The sequence below is a fragment of the Ovis canadensis genome, chromosome 9 (genome assembly GCF_042477335.2).
Source record: "Ovis canadensis isolate MfBH-ARS-UI-01 breed Bighorn chromosome 9, ARS-UI_OviCan_v2, whole genome shotgun sequence".
Classification (NCBI taxonomy): Eukaryota; Metazoa; Chordata; class Mammalia; order Artiodactyla; family Bovidae; genus Ovis; species Ovis canadensis.
The window spans coordinates 89,222,046-89,245,617 of NC_091253.1; the positions used below are offsets into that span (position 1 = coordinate 89,222,046).

Sequence of the window (23,572 nt, forward strand, 5' to 3'; positions counted from 1 at the left end):
GCCTTTTATCTGTAGAAAACTTTGGTCAACGAATAAGTTTAATCAGAGAAATGAGAAATACAGAAACAAAAGAGAACAGTCAAAGGAGACCAAATAATAATACTATAGTCGTTAAGTATAGTCAAGGACCTTTAGTTCCTTCTCAAGGACTGCAGATAATATTCTGAGCCATATCCTGTGAGCTGGCTTATAAATACTAACACACCAGGGTGAAGAAGTTAACTACATGATGATCAGACTGTACCCATGACATACGCTGTCACAATTCCAAGAACTGACCTCAAAGAAATGGGAACAAATGGACCCTGGAACTGCAGATTCAGTTCAGTTCAGTTCAGTTCAGTTCAGTTCAGTCGCTCAGTCATGTCCGACTCTGTGACCCCATGAATCGCAGCACGCCAGGCCTCCCTGTCCATCACAAACTCCCGGAGTTCACTCAGACTCATGTCCATTGAGTCAGTGACACCATCCAGCCATCTTATCCTCTGTCGTCCCCTTCTCTTCCTGCCCTCAATTCCTCCCAGCATCAGAGTCTTTTCCAATGAGTCAACTCTTCCCATGAGGTGGCCAAAGTACTGGAGTTTCAGCTTTAGCATCAGTCCTTCCAAAGAACACCCAGGGCTGATCTCCCCTAGAATGGACTGGTTGGATCTCCCTGCAGTCCAAGGGCCTCTCAAGAGTCTTCTCCAACACCACAGTTCAAAAGCATCATTTCTTTGGCACTCAGCCTTCTTCACAGTCCAACTCTCACATACATACATGACCACTGGAAAAACCATAGCCTTGACTAGACGGACCTTTGTTGGCAAAGTAATGTCTCTGCTTTTGAATATGCTATCTAGGTTGGTCATAACTTTCCTTCCAAGGAGGAAGCGTCTTTAAATTTCATGGCTGCAGTCACCATCTGCAGTGATTTTGGAGCCCCCCAAAATAAAGTCTGTCACTGTTTCCACTGTTTCCCCATCTATTTCCCATGAAGTGATGGGACCAGATGCCATGATCTTAGTTTTCTGAATGTGACCTGAAACGACCATGATGACGCTACCACCCTGACCAATTTGAAGCTGACTGTCAGAGCCGATTGTGCTGTTTCTGTATGTAGCCCCCTCCTCCCATCTATACAAGCTCCTGCCCCACTGGTTGCCCCTGGAGGGGCTTTGGACAGATGTTGCCAGCATTTGCCCCCCACCATTTGCCACCATTTGAAATAAAGCAAACTTTCCTTTCCACCAGCCTGGCCTGTTTATTGGCTTTTGGGTGGTGAGCAGCCAGACCCCCTTTTGGTGACAAGGGCACAGTTCATAAAGACCACGGATGAAAAGGCTCTTCAGCAGATCCCCTAAAGAACAGCTTGGAAGTCAAGGATAGTAGCTCAAGAATCCAAGGAAGCTATTTCTGAGAAGGAGCCTCCAGCGAGCTTCCAAACCCTTCCTGATGGCCTACTGTGTGCCCGGCTCTGGCCTTAGTGCTGTGAAGGCTGAGTGGGCAGGGCAAAATATGCATCTTAGACAGCCTTGTTTCTGTTCTTCAGGGAAATGATGACTTGGTTGGGTGGGGGTCGCAGGTGAGTTAAATGGGCCCAGATAAAAGAAGAAAGCACGAGAAAGCCGAGGAGGACAGAACGGACACATCAGCAAAGCAATCTTACTTCTGCAGGTCTTCTCATCCGAGTTGAGGATGTAGCCTTGCTTGCACCTGCAGACGTATGAGCCAGGCGTGTTGATGCAGAAGTGGGCGCAGTTATGCTCCAGGATGCTGCACATGTGGACCACTGAAAGGGAAGAGGTGGGACGTTAGGGCAACAATGCCTTCTCTAACTTCATCCTCCGGCAAACAGTCATCCAGAAGCTACACAGTGAAGGAGCAAGCACGACCCAAAGAGAAACAAGCTGCAGGCCCTGCCCTCAAGGGGGGTTTACAGCCTTTGGTTGGACAAGACAGTTCTACATAAATGCCATCATCAATAAATTAAGAGATTGGGATTGACATTTATACACTACCATGTGTAAAATAGATAGCTAGTGGGAACCTGCTATAAAGCGCAGGAAGCTCAGCTCTGTGCTCTGTGATGACCTTGATGGGTGGGTTGGGAGGGGGTTCAGAGAGAGGGCCAAAAGGGAGGGAATATATGTATACATATGGGGCTTCCCAGGCAGTACTAGGGGAAAAGCACCTGCCTGCCAGTGCAGGAGAGGTACAAGACTCAGGTTCAATCCCTGGGTTGGGAAGATCCCCTGGAGGAGGGCATGGCAACCCACTCAGTACTCTTGCCTGGAGAGCCCCATGGTCAGAGGAGCCTGGCAGACTATAGTCTACAGGGTTGTAAAGAGTTGGACATGACTGAAGCAACTTAGCACTTCACATATGGCTGATTCACTTCTTTGTACAGCAGAAACTAGCACCACATTGTAAAGCAATTATACTCCAATAAAAAAAAAATATGTATAGCTAGAGGGCCATGGAGGGTCAAAGGGAAATGAAGTTAGGCTGAGTCATATGAAATTGCTGATATCCAACTAAAAATAGGGGCTTCCCAACTGGCTCAGGGGTAAAGAATCTGCCTGCCAACACAGGAGACGCAAGTTCGATTCCTGAGTGGGGAAGATCCCCTGGAGAAGGAAATGGCAACCCACTCCAGTATTCTTGCCCAGAAAATCCCATGGACAGAGAAGCCTAGCGGGCTACAGTCTATGGAGTTGCAAAAAAGTTGGACACAACTTGGCAACTAAACAATACAACAACAATTAAAAACAGGTCAAAAGTGACCATAGGTCACTGTCATAAGACAGACATTTCACAGTGCAATTAATAACATCCAATTGGTGAGCGGAGGGTTTACTGATACCAGAAAGGGCTTTGGTTAGTGTACGGGTTTTTCGCAGAAATGGGCTTGGAGGAAAAGTTATTAGTTAAATGAGGATGTATTAAAGATCACCAATGTCTCAGGCTCAGCAATCCAAAGAATAATGTAATTTTTTAATAGGCAAAATGTTATAAAATTTTTGGAGTAAAAAAATGCATTCATATGTTTCCATAATCTTTATGTCTCAATTTATAAATATGTCCACATTTAGTTTCTGAAGTACCTCAGCTTTCAGATTCATCAATGCTTGCATAAGTCTGTCCAGAGCTCACAAAAATTCTTATTGTTTTTTACACCTTAAATTTATTACTTGGCTTCATATAATTCAACCTGAACATATTTAAAATTAACAAGTATCAGTATAAACAGAGTACAAGTTATGCAAATGTTCTCATAAACAAAAAGGACGTCCATGCATAGAAATTTATTTTTATAAAGCCAAAACAGAAGAGGCTTTCAAAAGCTAAGAACAGTCTTCTTAACCCTGTGTTGGAAAACTCAGCTTCTGATGAAATCAATGGCATATCCTAAGTATATGTCCCTTTACTTCAAAGTAAGAAACATGGTGGGCAGTAAATGAAGGTAAAACTTTTTTATTTCATAAGATTACAATTTAGAATGATTGTGATTGCTCTGAGTTTACAATTGTCTGTGTTTTAATTCCTAAGATATAAATAACACTGAGTGCCTGCTAAGTCGCCTCAGTCTTGTCTGACTCTCTGGGACCTATGGACTGTAGCCCACCAGGCTCCTCTGTCCATGGGATTCTTCAGGCAAAAATACTGGAGTGGGGAGCCATGCCCTCCTCCAGGGGATCTCCCCGACCCAGAGATTGAACTGGTGTCTCTTATGTCCTGCAAACCGGGTGGGTTCTTTACCACTCGTGCCCCTTGGTCAGCCCATAAATAACGTTAGGAAAGCTTCTAGATTAAAATCAGTCATTTTTACCTCAGTGTGAAAGAAATAGCTGGGGATTTTTTTGTTTATTTTGTAATGTATTTTGGCTGTGCCAGGTCTTAGTTGTGGCACACGGGATCTCGCGTGGCATGTGAACTCTCAGCTGTGCACGTGGGATCTGGTTTCCTGACCAGGATGGAACCCAGGCCCCCTGCATTGGGAGCGTTGATGCTCCTGCATTGGACCACCCCAGAAGTCCTGAAATATCTGTTTTTGTGACCATGAGCAATTTTCTTAACTTTTAAAATATTAAATGGGAGTAAAAATAGTACTAACTTCATAAGGGCCTTGTAAGGGTTAAAGTAATTAAGATGGTAAAGCTTAAATTTAAGCTTAAAATTAAGCTTAGAACACTCCCTAGCAGAATGTTTGATATGCATTAACTGTATGTAGCAAAGGAGAAGTGTGGTGGGCTTTTATTTTACATGTTTGGGTTCATCCTATATATATTCATCTTCAACTTGGCTTTTCACTCAACATCAATAACAGATTCTATCTCTACTGATATATACTCCCTTTCATGGAATCTAAGATCCGTCCAGTTTCCGGAGATGTTCAAATGTGAGGACACAGACAGTTGATCCTAATTATTCACGGATTCCATATTTGCAAATTTGCCTACTTGCAAAAATTTATTTGTAACCCTAAAATCAGTATTCACAGTGTTTTCAACATCATTTAAGGACACGTGCAGAGCGATGGAAAATGTAAGTTGCCTGATGCTCTCACTCCCACCTGCAGCTGCACAGGTGATGCCCTGCCCTCTTGTTTCTGCTCTCAGGCTGGAAACAAGTGTCCTTTTCAAGGCCTATTAGGTGCCACACCATTTGTGTTTCTGTGCTTTTTGTTGGTGATTGTGCTGTTTAGGATGGCCCCAAGCATAGTGCTGAAGTGCTGGTGTTTGCTGAAGTGAAGTGTGTCTGGTGTTCCTAAGTGCGAGAAGGCTGCGAGGTGCATTTCAGAGAAAATGTATGTTTAATAAACTTCATCCAGGCATGAGTGATAGTGCTGTTGGCTGTGAGTTCAATGTTAATGAATCCACAATATATAAATAAGTGAAAGTCACTCAGTCATGTCTGACTCTTTGTGACCCCATGGGCTATACACTCCATGGAATTCTTCAGGCCAGAATACTGGAGTGGGTAGCCTTTCCCTTCTCCAAGGGATCTTCCCAACCCAGGGACTGAACCCAGGTCTCCTGCATTGCAGGCAGATTCTTTACCAGGTAAGCCACAGGGGAAATCCTTATGGTGTCTTTAAACAGAAACATACATAAAACAAGATAATATATTGATCAGTTGACAATAATGCTGGACCAGAGGCTCAGAGGAACCTAACCCTGTATTTCCTCTAGGAGCAGTGGTTCATACTTAGTAATTCAGTATTCACCAGGACTTTATAGAACATTATTACCAAGAATAATGAGAATCAACTATACATCTTAGATTTGATCAAGTACATTGCTGCTAAGTAGCCTTCAGTCATGTCCGACTCTTTGCGACCCCATGGACTGTAGCCCTCCAGTCTCCTCTGTCCATGGGATTTCCCAGGCAAGAATACTGGAGTGGGGCACCATTTCCCTTCTCCAGGGGATCTTCCCAACCCAGGGATCAAACCTGCATCTCCTGCACGTTAGTGCCGCCTGGGAAGCAGGTGATCAAGTACATTAGGTCTGGTTTATTCCTTTGAATTGCTTTATCCATTGGTCATTGACTATGCCTCATTTTATTTAGCCATTTCCCCAACCAGTCCACATTTTCACTTTCCCAATGCTGTGATAAGCATTCTCAAACACATCTCCTTGAGCACATGTGCAACTGTTTCTCTAGGACTGGGTCCTGCTTTAAACAGATACCACCTGATTGCCTTGTAAGGTAGCTCATACCAGCAATGCATGAGAGTAATGATTCCCACTTCCTCCAAACTTTAGCTCTCAGGATTAGCAAACATTAAGTTTTGACAGGGAAAAATCATTATCCTGTTTTTAATTTGCATTTGCTTTGCACCCTGAAAAGCTCTCTTCTTTTCCAGGCTGCTGGCATCAAATTACCCACGGACACAGAGGGGGTTCTTGTGCAACTCTCAGCGTGTCGTGATTCTCCTCTGTAATGAAGGAAATCTGAAGTCTAGGCAACCAGCAACACAGCCGCTATCCACTGGTGCGAGGCCCAAGTGATGAGCCCGCTGCCTGACTTCTCACGGAGACCCTGACAGGATTACTTAGACAGGAGACGCGAGGCAGAGAAAATAACTGCTCAGCTGCAGACAGCATAGCGGATGACTTCTGGGAACAGACTAAAGCCAAGCTTCACCAGGACCTTGCATGAATTCCTTAATTTCCCTGAGCTCCGCTTTCTTCACTTGTCAAATAGGGAAATTAAAAGAACCACTGCATAAGGTTTGGAGTGACAGCTTGTTACTAAGGCTTGTTTTGGCTAGGTACTATAAAAGAAATTGGAACCAGGAATTTGGTGTAATGGAAAGAGCACTGGATTAGAAGCCAGAAGACCTCTGCTCCAGTTTCCCTCTGCCTAGAACAAGCGAGGGACGTTCAGGTAAGTTGGGGAGCTGTCTCTGACTTATTTCTTCACCTGTAGAACAAAGGCATGTCTGGTGTCTAGGGGCCTTCAGTACAGACACTTCTATTTTTTAGAAGCTGTCCTTCCTTCTCATTCTAAATGTGGGATGACAGGGGGAACTATGTGTTGGTATGAGGCAGTCCCACCCCTGGCCACTGTTGAGTGTATAGCGTTTGTCAATTGGAGTCTTTTCTTGGCATTTAGGCACAAGAATTGAGGAAGGGGGCGCTTACACCGAGGGCAAGAATATCTGAGGGCTGACAGGGTACATGCTGTCTGCCCAGGGAACCAGATAAATCCAAGGGGAAGCAGAGAGTGGAGATGGAAGCTAAGCTTCTGTCATTCACTACCCTTCTTATTTCCATGAGTAATATAACGCAATCCCCTCACTTCTAAAGCTAGCTCAAGCTGAACGTCTATTACTTTCAATCAAAAGAATCCCAAACGTTTTTACTAAGGTCGTATAAAAATTTCCGTCTCTGAAATTCTATAGGTAGGAATGAGTGATCCTAAGAGCATCTGACCCTAGAGCCTTCCTCTCCCGGGGGATGAGCCTTTGTGATGTGACCGAAGGGAGGGGGATTGTCCTGCCTCCTACACTGGCCTGCAGGGGTCTCACACCTTGAAGGCCTTGTAGGTTGAAGCTGGAACAAGGCTTTGAGTTCAGGAGAAAGAATCACTAATAAGCACACTAAGTCATTGGCAGGATTGGATTTTGGATTTTTTTAACTAGTAAGTCTGAACATTCATAAATGCTTATTAATGGATGTGTGATTGACCAATGAATGATCAAAGCAGGGGTGGGCTGACTGGGGGTCTTGAACTATTACTGGGCATGGAAAGTCAAGGTATGTGGAAGTTGATTTGGCCTCCCACCGAGTGACAGGGCCTTGAAGGACTGCAGTAAGTGCGGGCTTTATCCAGGCGGGTTGATGGGAAATGTGTCTTAGGAACACTATCGAGTGACTGAGTACTCTGTCGTGTCTGACTCTTTGTGATGCCGTGGACTGTAGCCCACCAGGCTCCTCTGTCCATGGAATTTTCCAGGCAAGACTACTGGAGTGAGTTGCCATTTCCTACTCTGAGGGATCTTCCTGACCCAGGGATCAAAACTGTGTCTCTGGCGTCTCCTGCACTGGCAGGCAGATTCTTTACCACTGCGCCACCAGAGAAGCCCAGGAACACCATTAGGGCCTTCGATGGTGCCTGGGTAAGGTGGGGCTCTTAGCATAGGAACGACCAACCTCCAGGCTTTAAATACCAGGCTAAGCTGATAAAGCCGATGCCAAGAGGTTAATTAAAAGCAGCCCTAGGAATTCCCTGGTGGCCCAGGGGTTGGGACTCTGTGCTATCATTGCTGAGGGCCCGGCTGCAATCCCGGGTCGGGGAAACTAAGATCTTGCGAGTGGCTTGGTGCAGCCAAAAGCAAAAAACAAAAAAAAGAAAACTGACAGCCTACCCAGGTTACAAGCTGTCAGAAGGCTCAGGATAGACACGCATTTTTCAGCCTCTAAATTCAGTGTCCTCTCTCACTGGGTGGCAAAAACGTTGGGCCTCAGCACGGGTAGGTTTTGGTCACCTTGCAAACAGGGCCTCATTCACAGGGCACCAGGCCTCTAAGTTTCTCTTGGCAGCCTGAGAATGCAACCTCAGGAGGCCCCCACCCTCAGCTGTGGCTGGTATAGGGATTCACTACCAGTGGGTACAAGGCCACTGCTGTGCCTGAGTTCATGTCCACACCAGTGAGCGCCAGAGCCAGGACTCCCAGTCAAGGTCAGACCTTCTAATTGTACAATAAAAGTGTCTGTTTTCATCATACCTGAAGACACCTTGTCTCTCTCCCAATCCACAGATCCAGCCGTGCTTTTCACTTCCGCCCAAAGCACACCAGCTTTAGCCCATCTTCCCTCTGAAACCTCTTCTCCATGTCTATTGACCTCTGTGTCCCTGCCGAGCCTGTTGTTTACCACTTCTCAAGCTGTGAGTTGTGTCTCCTTAGAAGTCATGAAATTAACAGAGACTCTGGACTCGTTTTTTGTTGTTGTTTTTGTTTTTAAATGAAAGAGAAAAAAACTATTAAAAATATCATTCTTTTCCTTGCAATCACCCTTCCTACACATTCTATCCAATAAACTGCCATTCACCTTTCACATCCATGTAGCACATCGTGGTTAAAATGTAGGTTCTGAGCCAGGATGCCTGGGTTCACACCTCAGCTCTACCATCGAATGCTGTGTGACCTTGGTCAAGTTACTGAATGTCTCTGGGTCGCTGTTTCTTCTGTAAAATGAGAATTATGGGAGCACTCACTTCACAGGTTTGTTGTGAGAATAAAAGCTATCATCATTATGATCTCCTCTTTAAAGTTCTCCTGGACTCCCTAGACAGAACCAAGCATTCTGTGATCAGAGGTCCCCCAGTGCCAGGTGACTTCCCAAGGTCTCTGAAGTGTACATTTTATACAGCAAACGTCCTGTTTATCTGTGATAAGAGCATTTTCCCACCATCCTGAAACCCTTGGGCCTGGCAGGTGGAGGGAAAGTACTCTGGAACCAGAGAGATTCCAACTCTGCCACTTGAAGCTGCTTATCCTTTCTAAGCCTCAGTTTCTACTTCTGTAAAATGGGGTAATAATAATACCTGCTTCACAGGGCTGTTATAAGTGTTCAGTCAAATAATGTATGGAAGGTACCTAGCCTAGGACAAAATTAGCTGTAATTATACTATCAGAGTGTAGCTCAATAAACGTTTAAGGAACAAACGAGATTTCCAAAACCCCAGAGAACTGCTGTCTGAAACACGGAAGTCACTCATTGCTGTTGTCTGAGAATTGGAGAGCAGGTCAAACCCAAGGCCATCTGCCTACCCTGCTGGTCCTCTGTGTGTCTGACTGTAGTCACACACACCACGGTGCACATGGAATAGGACTCTACAGCTTATAATGCCATCTGTTCATGCATCTACGCTCTGCGGGTAAAACCCCCATTTTACAGATGTGCTCAGCATCTGCACAGTTGGCAGGGGGGTCATTGAGACAGCTCCCCCCGCTACAAAGGCTTCCCATCCAACTCCAAGGTGAATGTCGACCTCAGAGCTGGTGGACCTAGCGTGGCTGGACTGTGCAGATGCTGCTCGCAGAAAACCGTTTACCTTAAAAGAGGAATGTCTACCTCCCAATGCGAAGAGAGGTGAAATGAGCAAGAGGTCTGGAAGCAGAATGCCCACCGCCCCCCATCTCTTGGCTGCTTGTTCTCGGGGAATCCACTTGACAAGTTTACAGTCCTATAAAAGGGAGGAATAGTACCGTGCCACCTCCCCAGATTTTTGTGAGGATCAAGTGTGAAAACACAAGAGAAAGAACTTTGTAAATGTTAGTTATTGCGATCTTTACTGCACAGTTGACAAAGAGGCCCTGGGGCCCCCTTAACCTTTCGAGACAGTTGACGGCTCTGCTCAGTGGAGCCCTGTGATGCGGAGATTCAGGAGCTGGCCTCCTGCAGGGTGGGAAGAGGGATTCAGTCTCTGGGCCCTGGGGAATGAATGAATGGCATAATACTGATGTTCTCTTAGAGCTCTTACAGAAATGAGGTGGGTAGCCAAACTGTCTTTTAGTTTTGCTGCCTGGTCAGACAGCAGAGAGAAGGTTCTTCTACGAGCAAGTTCACAACCTCACCCTCGTCATATTACCTTTCCCTTCGATGCTCAATTCAGAGCGTTTAGAGCAGAGCTCCTCCATTAACATTTTTCCGAGACAAATGAATAAACCTGTCAAAACTGTTACAGGACCAATTTCTTTCTTTTTTTAAAATATTTCCAGGAAAGGGGGAGCATAAATTCTGCAGAAGTCATTTAAAGTCATAAACCTTAAAAATGTTTGCAGCGCATTCTACTAGGTGAAGTTTTCCAGGTGACTCAGGCCACGGCACACTGTAGCGGCCCAGACCCTCTGTGGCACCAGGGAAATGGCACTTCTGAATATTTTCCAAGTGACATTGCACAGCGAAAGGTTCTTTTTCCTTCATGGCATTGATTTTTCAAGTAAACCTTTTGATTTTGGAGTAAAAAATCAACAGGCTCTCTGCTTTTTGAAGTCAGTTTCAGTAGAGAACTTTAAAGACACATCAAAAGCACACTGTTCTTCCTTCCTGAGGCTTTGATGGGGTGGGGCAGGAGAGAGGTGATGGAAGGACTTTTTCACATTCTGAGAAGTGATCCAAAGGTTCCTGCTCCTGGGGAGTTGGAGATGAGTCTGGTCCATAAGGTCAATCTCCACTCAGACTCCAGGGAAATACTAGTCATCTCAGAATAGACACTTGCTTTTGTTTTCCCTTCAAAGAAGCAAGGCAGTTGGAGGGGACAGAGGCCACTGGGGTGGGCAAGGCAGGACTGAACAGTGTTTTACCAGGTCAGGAGGCCTGTCCCATTTCCAGGGACCAGCGCAGAGCCTGCGTTGGCACCCTGGGCCCCTGCCCTTCTGGAGGAAGAAAGGACGAGAAGACAGTGGCAGAAGCTGGAGACCGAGACGAGGACAAGCTGGCCTTCGGGAGAGCGGAAACAGGAGCTCGGCCTGGCAGCTCCTGGGAGGAGTCTGGCAAGGAAGGGAGAGCAGGGCTGGAAAGCAAGAAGGGGGAGAAGACCTCTAACGCAGAATAAGGCAGCTCAAGGACTTGGGGAGGCATGACCTTGCAGAAGAAGTTGGGAGGCACCTGCCATCCTGTCCAGTGAGGGGGCACCAGGAGCACGTCTTCACCCCCGATACACTAGGCTTCTCTCTGGGTTGAGAAAACATCCCCAGCTAGCACCACTGTCGAGCAAAAATGCCTAGTATTCCATGCCATCCAAGGAGAAGTTACATTTTCCCCATTTTCATGCTTACTCCAACTCATGAATTCCAACCTAGGTAATGCCAGGCCAATCCACGGTGCTGGAGGAAAACTTCCCCTCCCTATTCTGACTCATTAAGCAGCTTGAGTATAAATGTCCTTTCCCCAGGGAAATCTCCCTGAGCCCCTGGCCTAGGTCAGGTCCTGCCCTGAATTCTTCCCCCGTTACACTTACAACTACAGTTAATTACTTATTTGTAAATTGCATCCTTAATGAGCGTCCTTGGCCAGAGTGTGAGCCCCAAGGGAACACTGTGTCTTATCTCGACCTTTGCTAAAGACCCCTTGCCAGCACAGTACCTGGGACCAGGTAGCACAGAATGAACACGGGAAGGTGAATGACCTCATCCCAACAATGCCTCCAGAAGGGCCACAGGGGAGCAGGACTTACTGCACAACCTCTTCTGGAACACTGAGGTCAGCGTCTCAATCTGGCTGAAGTTGGCCACCAGGAAGACGTGGTCCTCGTGGGGCTCGCTCCCGATGGCCTTCAGCGTGTTGAAGTCCACCTGGCCCACACCAATGGCAAAGATCAGGATGCCTGTGTCCCGGGCCTTTGCAGCCACCTCGGCCACCGAGTCCTGGGGCCTCCCATCGGTCACGATCATTATGACCCGAGGCACGTTCTCCCTCAGGGGCCGGGCCCCCTCTGCTTCCGAGAAGGCGATGTTCAGGGCGTACTGGATGGCCAGCCCCGTCATGGTGCCCGTGGACAGATGCCGCATCCTCTTGACGGCACGCTCCACCTCGGACTTCCTCTTGAAGGTCTTGAGGGAGAACTCGTTCTTTACCGTGCTGCCATACTGGAGCAGGCCCACACGGGTGACATCAGGGCCAATGTCCAAGAACTGCAAGATGTCCACAATGAACTCCTTGACCTTTGCGTAGTCGTGGGTGTTGACGCTGCGTGAGCTGTCAATGATAAAGACCACGTCCGCTCGCTTGTTCTCACAGGTGCTCTCTGGGGAAAAGGGAGAAGCCAAACATATCATAAGAGTATTACGCATAAATATCTGACTATATATAAGTTATCAAGGAGATCAAACCAGTCCATTCTAAAGGAAATCAGTCCTGAATATTTACTGGAAGGACTGATGCTGAAGTTGAAGCTCCAATACTTTGGCCACCTGATGCAAAGAGCCAACTCATTAGAAAAGACCCTGATGCTGGGAAGATTGAAGGCAGGAGAAGAAGGGGACGACAGAAGATGAGATGGTTGGATGGCATCACTGACTCAATGGACATGAGTTTGAGCAAGTTCTGGGAGATGGTGAAGGACAGGGAAGCCTGGCGTGCTGCTGTCCATGTGGCCTGCAAAGAGCTCGACATGACCGAGTGACTCAACAACAACAATAAATTAGCAACAGATAGCCAACAAAGACCTCCTGTATACCACAGGGAACTATTTTCAATATTTTGTAATAACTTATAAGGAAAGAGAATCTGGAGAAGTTATATATATCTGCATAACTGAATTGCTGAGCTATATACCTGAAACTAACATGATATCACAAATCGAATATACGTCAATTAAAAATAAATAAAATAAGATTGTTAAGGACCCAATGCAGGTTGGAAATCCTAGGGCCAGGGGTCGCCTTTCAAATCTTCATCATTTCCTTCACTCTGGAAGGTTGTAAGGATGTATATGTGTTTGGGTGATCATGAGTATCGGCAGCAAACAAGATACTATTTCTTTTTACAAAAGAAGTGAACTTCAGCTTCTAGAAAGTTATCAGTGTAGTTTTTAGGTGGGCAAACATCTGAGCAGCGTCAAAATTACTTTGTTATTTACTGCACAGCACATTAGCTCGGCTGGATACTGCAGGAAGTATAGAAGATGCTTACGGTGGGGACCCAAGTCAAGGAGTTTACAGTCTACCTGGGGAGACTTAACAGAAAAAGGAAAGAATAATTAGTATGACACTGTTTGGTGCAGATGATAAGTGTTCAGAGAACTGGGCTGGGGTCAAGAAGATGGGACACAGGCTGGCTTTACAGATGTATAGTGTCTGGACTGTGAGAAGGAACGTGTGGAGAGGAGCCCATGAACAAAAGTCCAAGATGGCATGAATATAGCAGACAATAGAATGAGCGTTGAAGGCACTGCTAAGAGTTATGGATAGCAATGAAGTTGGAGGGGTAGCTTGAAGTCAGTTACAAAAAGACTTTCAATTCAGATTGGAATTTGTACTGATACCACAGCTGATGGGCATAATATGATTAGCATTATATTATGTAACTTATCTCTTCCGCAGGGAAGTTATGTAATAAAAGGTCAATTGAATGGGCCAGAAGTTTGTGGAGAGGATATGGACAAAGGAACCCTCATACATGGTGGGTGGGAATGTAAATTGGAGCAAGCACTGTGGAAAACACTATGGAGGTTGCTCAAAAAACTAGGAACAGAACTACCATATGACCCAGCAATTCTATTCCCACATATTTATCTGAAAAAAAAAAACAACCCAAAAACACTAATTCAAAAAGATACAGGCACCCCAATGTTCATAGCAGCATTATTTCTAACTGCCAAGATAAGGAAGCAAACTAAGTGTCCATGAACAGATGAATGGATTAAGAAGACATGCTATATATAATCAATGAAATATTACTCAGTCATAAAAAAGAATGAAATTTTGCCATTTGTGACCACATGAATGGACCTCGAGGGTATTATGCTAAGTGAAACAAGTCAGACAGAGAAAGACAAACTGCTATCATTTATATGTGAAACCTAAAAAATAAGGCTAGTGAATAAAACAAAAAAGAAACAGTCCTCTATAGAGAACAAACTAGCAGTTAGCAGTGGGGACAGGGAAGGGGTGGGGCAATACACCAGTTAGGGATTAAGAGGTACAAACTTCTGTGCATAAAATAAGCTACAGGGATATATCGTACAATGGAGGGAATATAGTCAATGTTTCATTTTATTTATTTCTGCCTTGCAACGAAACCTTCAGAATCCTAGTTCCCTGACCAGGGATCAAACCTGTGCTCTCAGCAGTGAAAGCAGAGTTCCAACTGCTAGACTGCCAGGGAATTTCCCAATACTTTCTAATGACTATAAATGGAGGTTAACCTTTAAAACCTGTGAATCACTATGTTGCTGTAACTTATATAATATTGTACATCAACTATACCTCAGTTTTTTAAAAAAAAATAAAAAAAAGGTCAGTTGAGTCGGGTACAGGTGCACAGTGTGGACAATCCAGACCATTGTTGCACTAATCTGGTTGAGAAGGAAACAATCTCAACCAGGGTAGGGGGCTGGCAGGTGGGGGCAGCAGTGGAGATGGAGACAGTACCTGGCCAAGAAACATTTCAACAAAGGGCACAGTTAAGCTGGAAAAAAAGGCAAGTATCAGAGTCTCTCCGTTACCAGCGCAACTGTGAGGCTTACTCCTCCAGTGCTGAAGCAAGAAGGCATTCTGGAAAGAGAATGAGATGAGAGGCCTTCTGCCCCAGAGGGTGGAGGTGGAGGCTGGGCGTTCCTCCTGGAATTTCTCCAATGTACTAAGCGACGGCCTTCGGCCTCTCTCCCCTTCCTCCCTCCCTTTCCCAGGCTTCCCACTGGTAAATCCCAATTTGACAGAGATTAGAAGAGGGATCTCAAATGCCTGCCCTAAATCCCAATCAGCGCAGCTGCAAAAAAGAGGGAAAAAGCCAAAAATGAAGCAGTTCACCCAGTCATTGAAATGACAAGTGGGAAAGGCCAGTGAGGTCACCCTGTCCAGGCCAGCCTGCCAGACCCTGCCTCTCCCCTGAGCGCCTGCTCACATACAGCTTGTGCACTGCAGCCTCACACACCTAACAATTTTAGGGGTAGAAGCACATACCCCCCCACCCCTCAGACCAGCATCATGGCAGAAAGCCGACCTTTGGTGGCACCCACACATAACACTGGGGGCTGGGTGAATTTAAGGTGAGTTTCTCAAACCAGAGCCTCCAGAAACTGCCTTTGAGAACCCAGGGATAAGATCAATATCAATCGTGACATTTTAACATCTTGACTCCAGACAGCTTTCATCGCTATGTTCTCCTGTGGTTTCCAGAACAAGCTCTGAAGAGCAAGGGAACCATATCCGTTGGATAGATGAGAGCATGAAGGTGTTGAGAGTTTGAAAATCTCTTATAATTTAGGAACAGAAAAACTCTGTGGAGGACAACACCTCACCGAGGCTCTGAGGATTAGCTGCGGGTAAAGAGCTGAGTCTTGGGCCCAGCAGGCGGGACCCTCCCACAATATGTGGGAGCTTCACAGGCAGGCTCTGCTCCACCCACAATACCCCTGATCCCTCTCCTTCCTCAGTCCTCCCTGTGCCAGGCTCCGGCTGGGGAGGGGCAGGGTGGCCGCGGACAGCTGTGTACTTGCCCGAGGAAGTGCGAGGGCCTGAAATCCAGCCCAGTCCTGAGCCCCAGGGGCTGTGTCCACTTGGGAGGCCCCTGGAGGGAGTGCCATTCTCTGATTTCCATGAGAAGTGTCTGTGGTCTAGCGTGTGGCCCTGGGTCCAGGCAACACATGATAAACCTCCCAGGACTTAGGCTGGACACACACCCCCTGCTCTACCAGCTTCAGTCTGAACTGACTGCAGGGAGAACAGGACCCAGTGATCTCCACCTGCTCAGAAGGACTGGAACCAGCCTGGACCCAGCCATGTGGGAGGATATTAACAAAAGGCTCCTTGGAAGGGAGGGTGGCATGGAGACGGCACATTGGCTCCCTAAGAACGCTCTTCCTCTGGAAGCAGGGGTCCTGCCGGGACTTGGATTCTTTCTGTGGGTCTTGGTCCCCTTGCATCCTGGCAAGCATCACAATCAATTTAAAGGGGAGTCTGGAAGTTGCACAAGGAATGATGTGCTCTGCTGGACTCCTCATCAAAACAAGTGAGTTTTTCACAACGCCTGGCATTCACAAAACCACCTCAGAGGTTAGAAACGGTGTTGGAGGGACCCTCCAGGGAGCTGTGGCTGAGAGTTGAAAACAACAGGTGACCCAAGTCGGCCCAAGTGACCGACTTTCTCCTGGACGTCTCCTCAGGTCCCTTGAGGGCTCAGAGACATAGCTTTTGCAGCCTGTCCTGGAAAGGGCTAGTTCAGTAGTCCTCAGACTCCAGGTGTCTCCCAATTCCCTGAAGAACTTGTTAAAAACTAAGGTCTCTGGGCCTCACTTCCAGAGTTTCTGATTCTGTTGATAAAGGCTGGCACCTGAAAATAAGCATTTCCAGCAAGTTCCTGTGTGAAGTCGATGTCACTGGTCCAAGGACCACACTCTGCGAAACCATGAGTGTAGGACCTAGAGAGATTTCTGGAGAAAGGAAGTTTTGGTGAGTCTTGACCTCATATCTTACTGTGGATTACCCAGTGTGGGAAACTGGTCATCTCTGCAGCCATGCAGTGGGGATACAGTTTAAGTCTTGAGTCAACGTTTGTAGAATTAAGCGGAATTCCAGGTGATGGAGCAAGGCTTCAGGTGGAAGGGACTGAGTCAGAACTGGCAGTTCAAAGAGATGGATTCAAATCAGAGTCAAAAAGTGCTAGAGCAGGTCTCAGTTCAGTCAGTTCAGTCACTCAGTCGTGTCCGACTCTTTGCAACCCCATGCATCACAGCACGCCAGGCCTCCTTGGCCATCACCGACTCCTGGAGCTTACTCAAATTCATGTCCATTGAGTCAGTGATGCCATCCAGCCATCTCATCCTCTGTCGTCCCCTTCTCCTCAGGTCTAGGTCCTACTGAGTCTAGGACTCAAATCTTTGCCACTTTATGAGGGAACAGTCACTTTCTAACTTTTGGTCCAGGAACTCACAGACCAATAAAGTCTTAGAGCTGGAAGGATCTAAATGGAGTCCAAGTTATTCACCTTACAGAAGGGAAAACTGAGGCTCAGAGAGGTGACTCCACCTCCACGAGACCCCAGGGCTCACTAGGGTCAGGCCTGGGACTATCCGGGTCCCTGGGAAAAGTCTCGATACCGCTGGCATTGCAATATGAGCTTTGTAAACACTCTAGGACATTCTGAAATATTTGCCTTCACAGTTTCTCCACCTGGGAACTACTGAGAGATGTTTCCAGAAACATCTCCTCTGTATGTGTTCCTCTCACATATCAGTTCTGATAAACAGCATCCCTGTCTAATTAGCCCAAGAGAAGAACACACATACTCTTCCATCTTGCCTTTCACTGTAGACTTTCTGCAGCAGTTAGAAGAGGGTATCTGGGCACATCATAAAACACCATGCTGCTGCTGCTGCTGCTAAGTCACTGCAGTCGTGTCCAACTCTGTGCGACCCCATTGACGGCAGCCCATCAGGCTTCCCCATCCCTGGGATTCTCCAGGCAAGAATACTGGAGTGGGTTGCCATTTCCTTCTCCAATGCATGAAAGGAAAAAAGTGAAAGTGAAGTCGCTCAGTCGTGTCCAACTCTTAGTGACCCCATGGACTGCAGCCTACCAGGCTCCTCCATCCATGGATTTTCCAGGCAAGAGTACTGGAGTGGGGTGCCACTGCCTTCTCCAACAAAACACCATACCCCAAACCAAAAAGTGACCGTCTAAGCCTTGTGCACAGTACTTCCAGTTCTGTCAGCTCAACTCCACAGCCTACTCACTGGGCAAACAAGTGTCTCTTCCCCCCGCAGAGAAGGTGAACCTGAGCCAGAACAATTTTAAGCCACATTCCCACCCCAGCAGGATTACAATGTGCAGCCTTGGAACCATCTCCTTCCTCTCAGGATTGTAGATTTGTTGCTAATCGGTCTCCCTTGCTGCGGCTAAATTCAATTATAGCCATGTAATTGTACAGCAAATATTTGGTACCATCTGCCCAGAGAGGTCAGGGCATGTTTGGAGAAGGAAGGTATGTGAATCTCCATGATGAGGGTAAAATAATTTCATCCAGACACTGAAAGGGACTCTGTGAAACAGCAACATTTCTCTAATGTTGGAGAAATTGGCCATGAGCCAAGAGCTAAAACTGTTCTTGTTACTAGGACCAACCAGAGGGGTTTCTTTAATTCCCAAGAGTGACCAGGAACCCTATGGAACATGATTCAAAGGTCACAAATGCTTAGTGAAACAAGCAAACACAGGCTTGGCCTGTGACCTCAGGGCAAGCCCAGCCAATGCCATTTACCATCCATGCGGACTATTGCCTCCCCTTCACCTTTTTGGCCCTCAGGCTCTTCTTCTGTGAACTGAGGATAATACCTCACAGGGCTATCATGAGACTCAAAGAGAATATAACAGTAATTTATAGCTACTGTTTATTGGGTACCTAAAAGTACTTGACTTGTTCTGAGTACTTTCCCAGAGTGACTTATTTATTCTTCACACTCAACTTAGCAGGTAGGTACTATTCCCATTTTACAGATGAGAACAGTGAGTCTAGAAAGGTTAGATGCCTAGATTGGGTCTCATACTTAGAAAGTAGAGGGGCCAGGATCTGAACCCAGCTCCATAGCCCATGCTCTTAACCACCAGGCAATGCTCAGAAAAGATTCTGTCCTTTTAGACCTGCCCTTCCCAGCACACTCAAGATGTACCAGAACAGCACTGGCTCTCTGAGGTCAGTTCTTTCCTTCCCTGGAATCAGGGCCTGAAGCTATGGCTCGAACTTGCCTGCCTCCTGCCAAGTGCTTTCCCCCTGCTAAATGCCTATTTGTAATTTTTTTTTTAATTTAATAAAATGATGAAAACAGATGCTTGCCTCCCTGAAGAGCAGCTTCTCAGTAAATGAAGCTGCTGGTTATTCACATTCTCCTGTGCTTGACAAGTGCCTCCTGTGAGATCAGGAGAAGCAGGGCCCTGGGGGAGATAGAAAGTCAAGGTCACTGGCCTTTGATGGGCTGTGGGGAACAGGAGAAGCATGACCTGGACCACAGGCAAATGCCCAAGGTGGGGTGGAGAAGGGAGACAGATTTCAGAAAGTGGGAGCTTCCTAACAATTCCCAGCAAAGTTCCCACAAGTAGACGGTGTGTGGGCACTTGAAAAAGAACTGTGGGGACGTCCCTGGTGATCCAGTGGGGGAGAGTCGGGCTTGCAATGCAGGGGACTCAGGTTCCATCCCTGGTCGGAGCTGGCTCCCACACACCACAGAGCTACTAAGCCCACGTGCTGCAGCTACTGAAGACCGAGCCACAGAGAGGCTGTGCACCGCAGCGAGAAACGCTGCAAGAGGCAACGACGGTCCCAAGAGCCGCAACCGAGCTCTGACGCAGCCAAACAAATGAATATTTAAAAAAAAAAAAAAAAAAAGAACTTTAAAAAAGGAATGATACAAGGGGGAAAATGGAGTAATTTCTAGGACCGCGCAAGAGTGGATGGACAAGGGCACCGGAATAGGATTTCCAGGAGGCATTAAAGGCCAACTTGAGGGTAGCGAGCATGAACCGGAAGGGACACTGATAGCATGGTTGCGTGCTTTGCGCCGGCTACACTTGGCTACACGGGTACAGGAGGAAAGCAGGAGGAAGTTGATATAACCAGAGTTCTCGTGCAGCCAAGAGTTGGTGGATCAGGAAAGCAACAAAGGTAGGTGGCAGAGCCACTATAGGGTTTCCCATGAAATTAAGCTGGGGAATATGAAGCAGAAGATAGGAAGGGTTGAAGGGCAGAGAAAAAGCAGTGGGGCCAATGGATTGAAAGTCTAGATACGGTCAAAGGACTGTTGAAGTTGGAATCCTAGAAGGGGCGAGCTGAGGGAAAATAGGAGGTTTAAATGGAGATTACGAAGGAACTGCAGTTATCGTAATCACAGGGGCAGGAGTATAAGAGAGGTCACTGGCTGAGATATGGTGGGGGACAAGAATACTCCAGGAAGGATCCCGCGAAGAAGGGAGCATTCATGTGGTTATTGAAATCACCAAGAATTTTAAGAGTAATGTTGGAGACAGTGGCCGTGAGCCAAGAGCTAAAGCTCTTCGTATTATTAGGACTTAAATTCCCAAGAGTAACCAGAAACACCGTGAAACATGATTCAAAGGTCACAGTGGGACAGAGGAAAAACTAGCTCACCAAGAGTTTCAAAGGGAGAAAAGCAGTTTTATGATTAGAGAAAGCGGGGGTGGGGGCCTGAGGGGGGAGGGAGAACTTGATGCTTATGAACCAGAAGGAGATTGAGAAGGGGGAAAAATGCACAATTTATGTTTTTATTCCTAGATGGGATAGACCAGGAGAATCAGAGGAGATTTATCGTTTGGATCTCAACGAGGCCATTAATTGACTCCAGTGAGAAAGAAGGGGCTTCCCTGGTGGCTCAGAGGTAAAGAATTCACCTGCCCGTGCAGGAGACGCAGGTTGAGTCCCTGGGTCGGGAAAATTCCCTGGAGAAGGAGATGGCAACCCACTCTAGTATTCTTGCTGGGATAATCCCATGGACAGCGGAGCCTGGTGGGCTACAGTCTGTGGGGTCGCACAGAGTCGGACACGACTGAAGCAACTGGGTGTGTGCGCGCGCATGCGCGCACAGACACACACGCACAGTGGGGAAAAATGCAGATTCCACATATCCAGACCAGTTAGGTAGAACACTTAAGTAGAGCCAATCTTTGAACAAATATTTAGTGAGGACCTATTGTGTGTCAGGCTCTGGGAATAGAATGAAGGGAAGACTCCCAATTGTGAACAGCAGGCACAGAGACAAATAATGATAATAGAATTGAATAAACTAGGCAGACGAAAAAGATAAACAGAGGGCTCAGAGTGAGAGGGAGAGCGTGACTGCCGTCTTTGGTGTGGGTACCCAGGCTCTAAGGCAGGCTCAGCAAGGCCCCCTTTTCCTCCCTTGTCCCTGGCAGACATTACTAATCAATTCCTGTCCTCTCCCACTCAGCCTGGACTCAGCCTCAGGATACCATCAACACTGCCCTGCAAATAATGGAATCATTTTGCCAACCTGGTTCCAGAGTCCGGGGGCCTCTGCAACAAAGGCTGAAGCGCTCAATTTTATTCACTTCTAAGAAACCGAATAAAGGTAAGTTAGCTAACCGTACTTTTGAGACATTATCTGATAATTAGTGCTAACTTACTACTTTCCAATGAGAAATAAAAAGGGTGGCCATGTGGACGATGTGCACACAAACTTCTACATAAAGACACACTTGGGATGGAGGGCTGCTGCAGGCATGGGGTCAGGGCAAAGGAAATAGAAAAGTCCTAAGAAATGGTCTCCTCAGGCTATACAAGTGGTATGTATTCTCCATTACAAGAACATAAAATAGCACGTTGGAATTCAGGAAATTGCATCCCATAAGCATTTAGTCTGTGTGTATTGAAGTAGATGGGCTTAACAAAGACAGACAGAGAAAAGACTACCTTGTAACACCCACCATTATACTCAATGAGCGCCTGCTCGCAGACGCCTGAGGTGTGGCCCCTGCGGCTGCCTCAGTGTTCTGTCCCTATGCGCCTGCAAACTGTGACCAGCCCTGAGGTTTGCAGGTGATTTTATGGGTATTTCAGAGGCAGTTTGGAGCACCGTTGCTTTTTGCTCCCAGTGAGACTTAGCTTGCAACTGCGCTGTACTTAGGGCACTTGACTGGGGCACGGTGGTCCTTGGCCAAGGCTGAAAGGACTACATTTCAATTCTTCCCTTCCCTTATTCCCTTATTAGTCAGTCAGCAGCTGCTGAGTTACCTCACGCCAGCCATTTTACAGTGCCGTTGATGAGCCATGGCTTTCTCCGAATCAATCACACTCCACTCACATCTCCCTAAAGAACCCCTGGGGAGTGATCTGAAAAGTTGATTATATTATATTAGGGAGACACCCTGGACTTCTTAATGGGATTGAAGACATATCGTAGACACATTAGCAAGTCACTCCCCACTTGGTAACGTTTTCCACACCGTTTTCCAAATTCTGGGGGCATTTGTGGTTCTCTGTACACCACTACACACAATGTTGGAAGGAATCGGTAAAAAGCTGAATAACAGAGTCAGAGCCAGAAAGGATTTCTGAGGGCTGGAATAATGAGTCAAAACTAACAGGAGGAAATCTAAGTGGTATAAATGTCAAATCCTGCACATAAAGTTCAAAAAATCAACTGTATAAACCACAGAAAGGAGACAACCGGGTTGACAGCCAGTCTCATGATAAAATCTCCAGCCAGGAGAGCAAATCCCAAGCCTTGCACATGGACCCCAAGAATGCCAGCCCCCTCCCCTTGCACTAATCCATTCCAGCCTCAGAACTGAAGCTCAGCTGCAGGAGTCCTCTCAGCACAATATCCCTCACCCCCTTTGCACCACCCAGTGCCTGGAGTAGGGGGCCAGGGGGCTTACGAAGACGAAACCAATTTGCCCAGCCAGCCATTTTTTCCGCTCCCTCCCATTAGATCCCTCTCCAGACCTTAAGGCCCCATCATCTCAGCAATGGCTTTCCTGACCTGGGAGATAAGAGAGACTCTCCCAACAAATGGACGTTACTCTTCCCCTCTTTATAGCAGAACTTTCCTCTGAATAAATATTTGGTGAGTTTCATCAGTCACAGTAGCTCAATTTGGCAGTTGTGAGTTCTCAGTATAAACCAGCCCAGGATGCTGTCTCCTCAAAGCAATTTCTCCAACAGCCACCCTCCTAAAGGTCACTGACAGCAAGGTCATGGGAGAGTGAACTAATGAACTCTTGAGCCTCCTAGACCCACCCACCTTGCCTTGCCCTATACCTTAAACCCCAGCAATCTAATGGTTTGTATTGGGTTGGCCAAAAAAGTTTGTTCGGGCTTTTCCATAAGACGGTATGGAAAACTAACAAACTTTTTTGGCCAACTCAGTAGTTCTTTATACACCATGCTCCTTCAAATACCTCCTCAACCAAGACTCAGCCCTGTGGTCACCTATGTCTTAAGCATTCTCCTCCCAGCATCTCGTGTATGGAGACAGTGGCCACGTGCAGTGTCTTCTATAAATCCCTAGTACCCAGCAGAGTGCAACGCACATAGATGCTCAGTTTGCCCTGGCTTCTTTCTGTCAATGTGCATATGTGGGGGGAGGTGTGGGAGAGCGAAAAGAGAAGTTGCCGACTCTCTTCTGCGCAGTGGGCTGTGGCAGCTGGTCAGTGCAGGTGCAATAAACACAGGCCACAGTGGGGACCTTCAATGTCCTGATTACATCAGAAGCACCTGGGGGTGCTTATTTAAAATGCTGAATCCTGGGCAGCACCTTAGACCCAGCGAATTAGAGTCTTTGAGGCTGAGGCCCAGGAATCTGCACTTAGACAACTGTTCCTGGTGATTCTTAGGTGCAGCGAATAAGACTCTACCCCAAGGGGCATGTGCGCCTAACAGACCAT

General features: G+C 46.9%; 1 protein-coding gene across 3 annotated transcripts in view; it reads right to left on the bottom strand.

Moving 5' to 3' along the window:
- MATN2 (matrilin 2) overlaps positions 1–23,572 on the bottom strand; it is a 166,610-nt gene that overhangs the window by 101,248 nt on the left and 41,790 nt on the right. For all 3 annotated transcript variants that reach the window (XM_069600544.1, XM_069600543.1, XM_069600542.1), the window contains exons 3-4: positions 11,674–12,243; positions 1,649–1,771 (exon numbers count right to left, since the gene is read on the bottom strand). In XM_069600544.1, the coding sequence (XP_069456645.1) occupies positions 1,649–1,771; positions 11,674–12,243 (693 nt within the window). The remainder of the gene's footprint in view (positions 1–1,648; positions 1,772–11,673; positions 12,244–23,572) is intronic.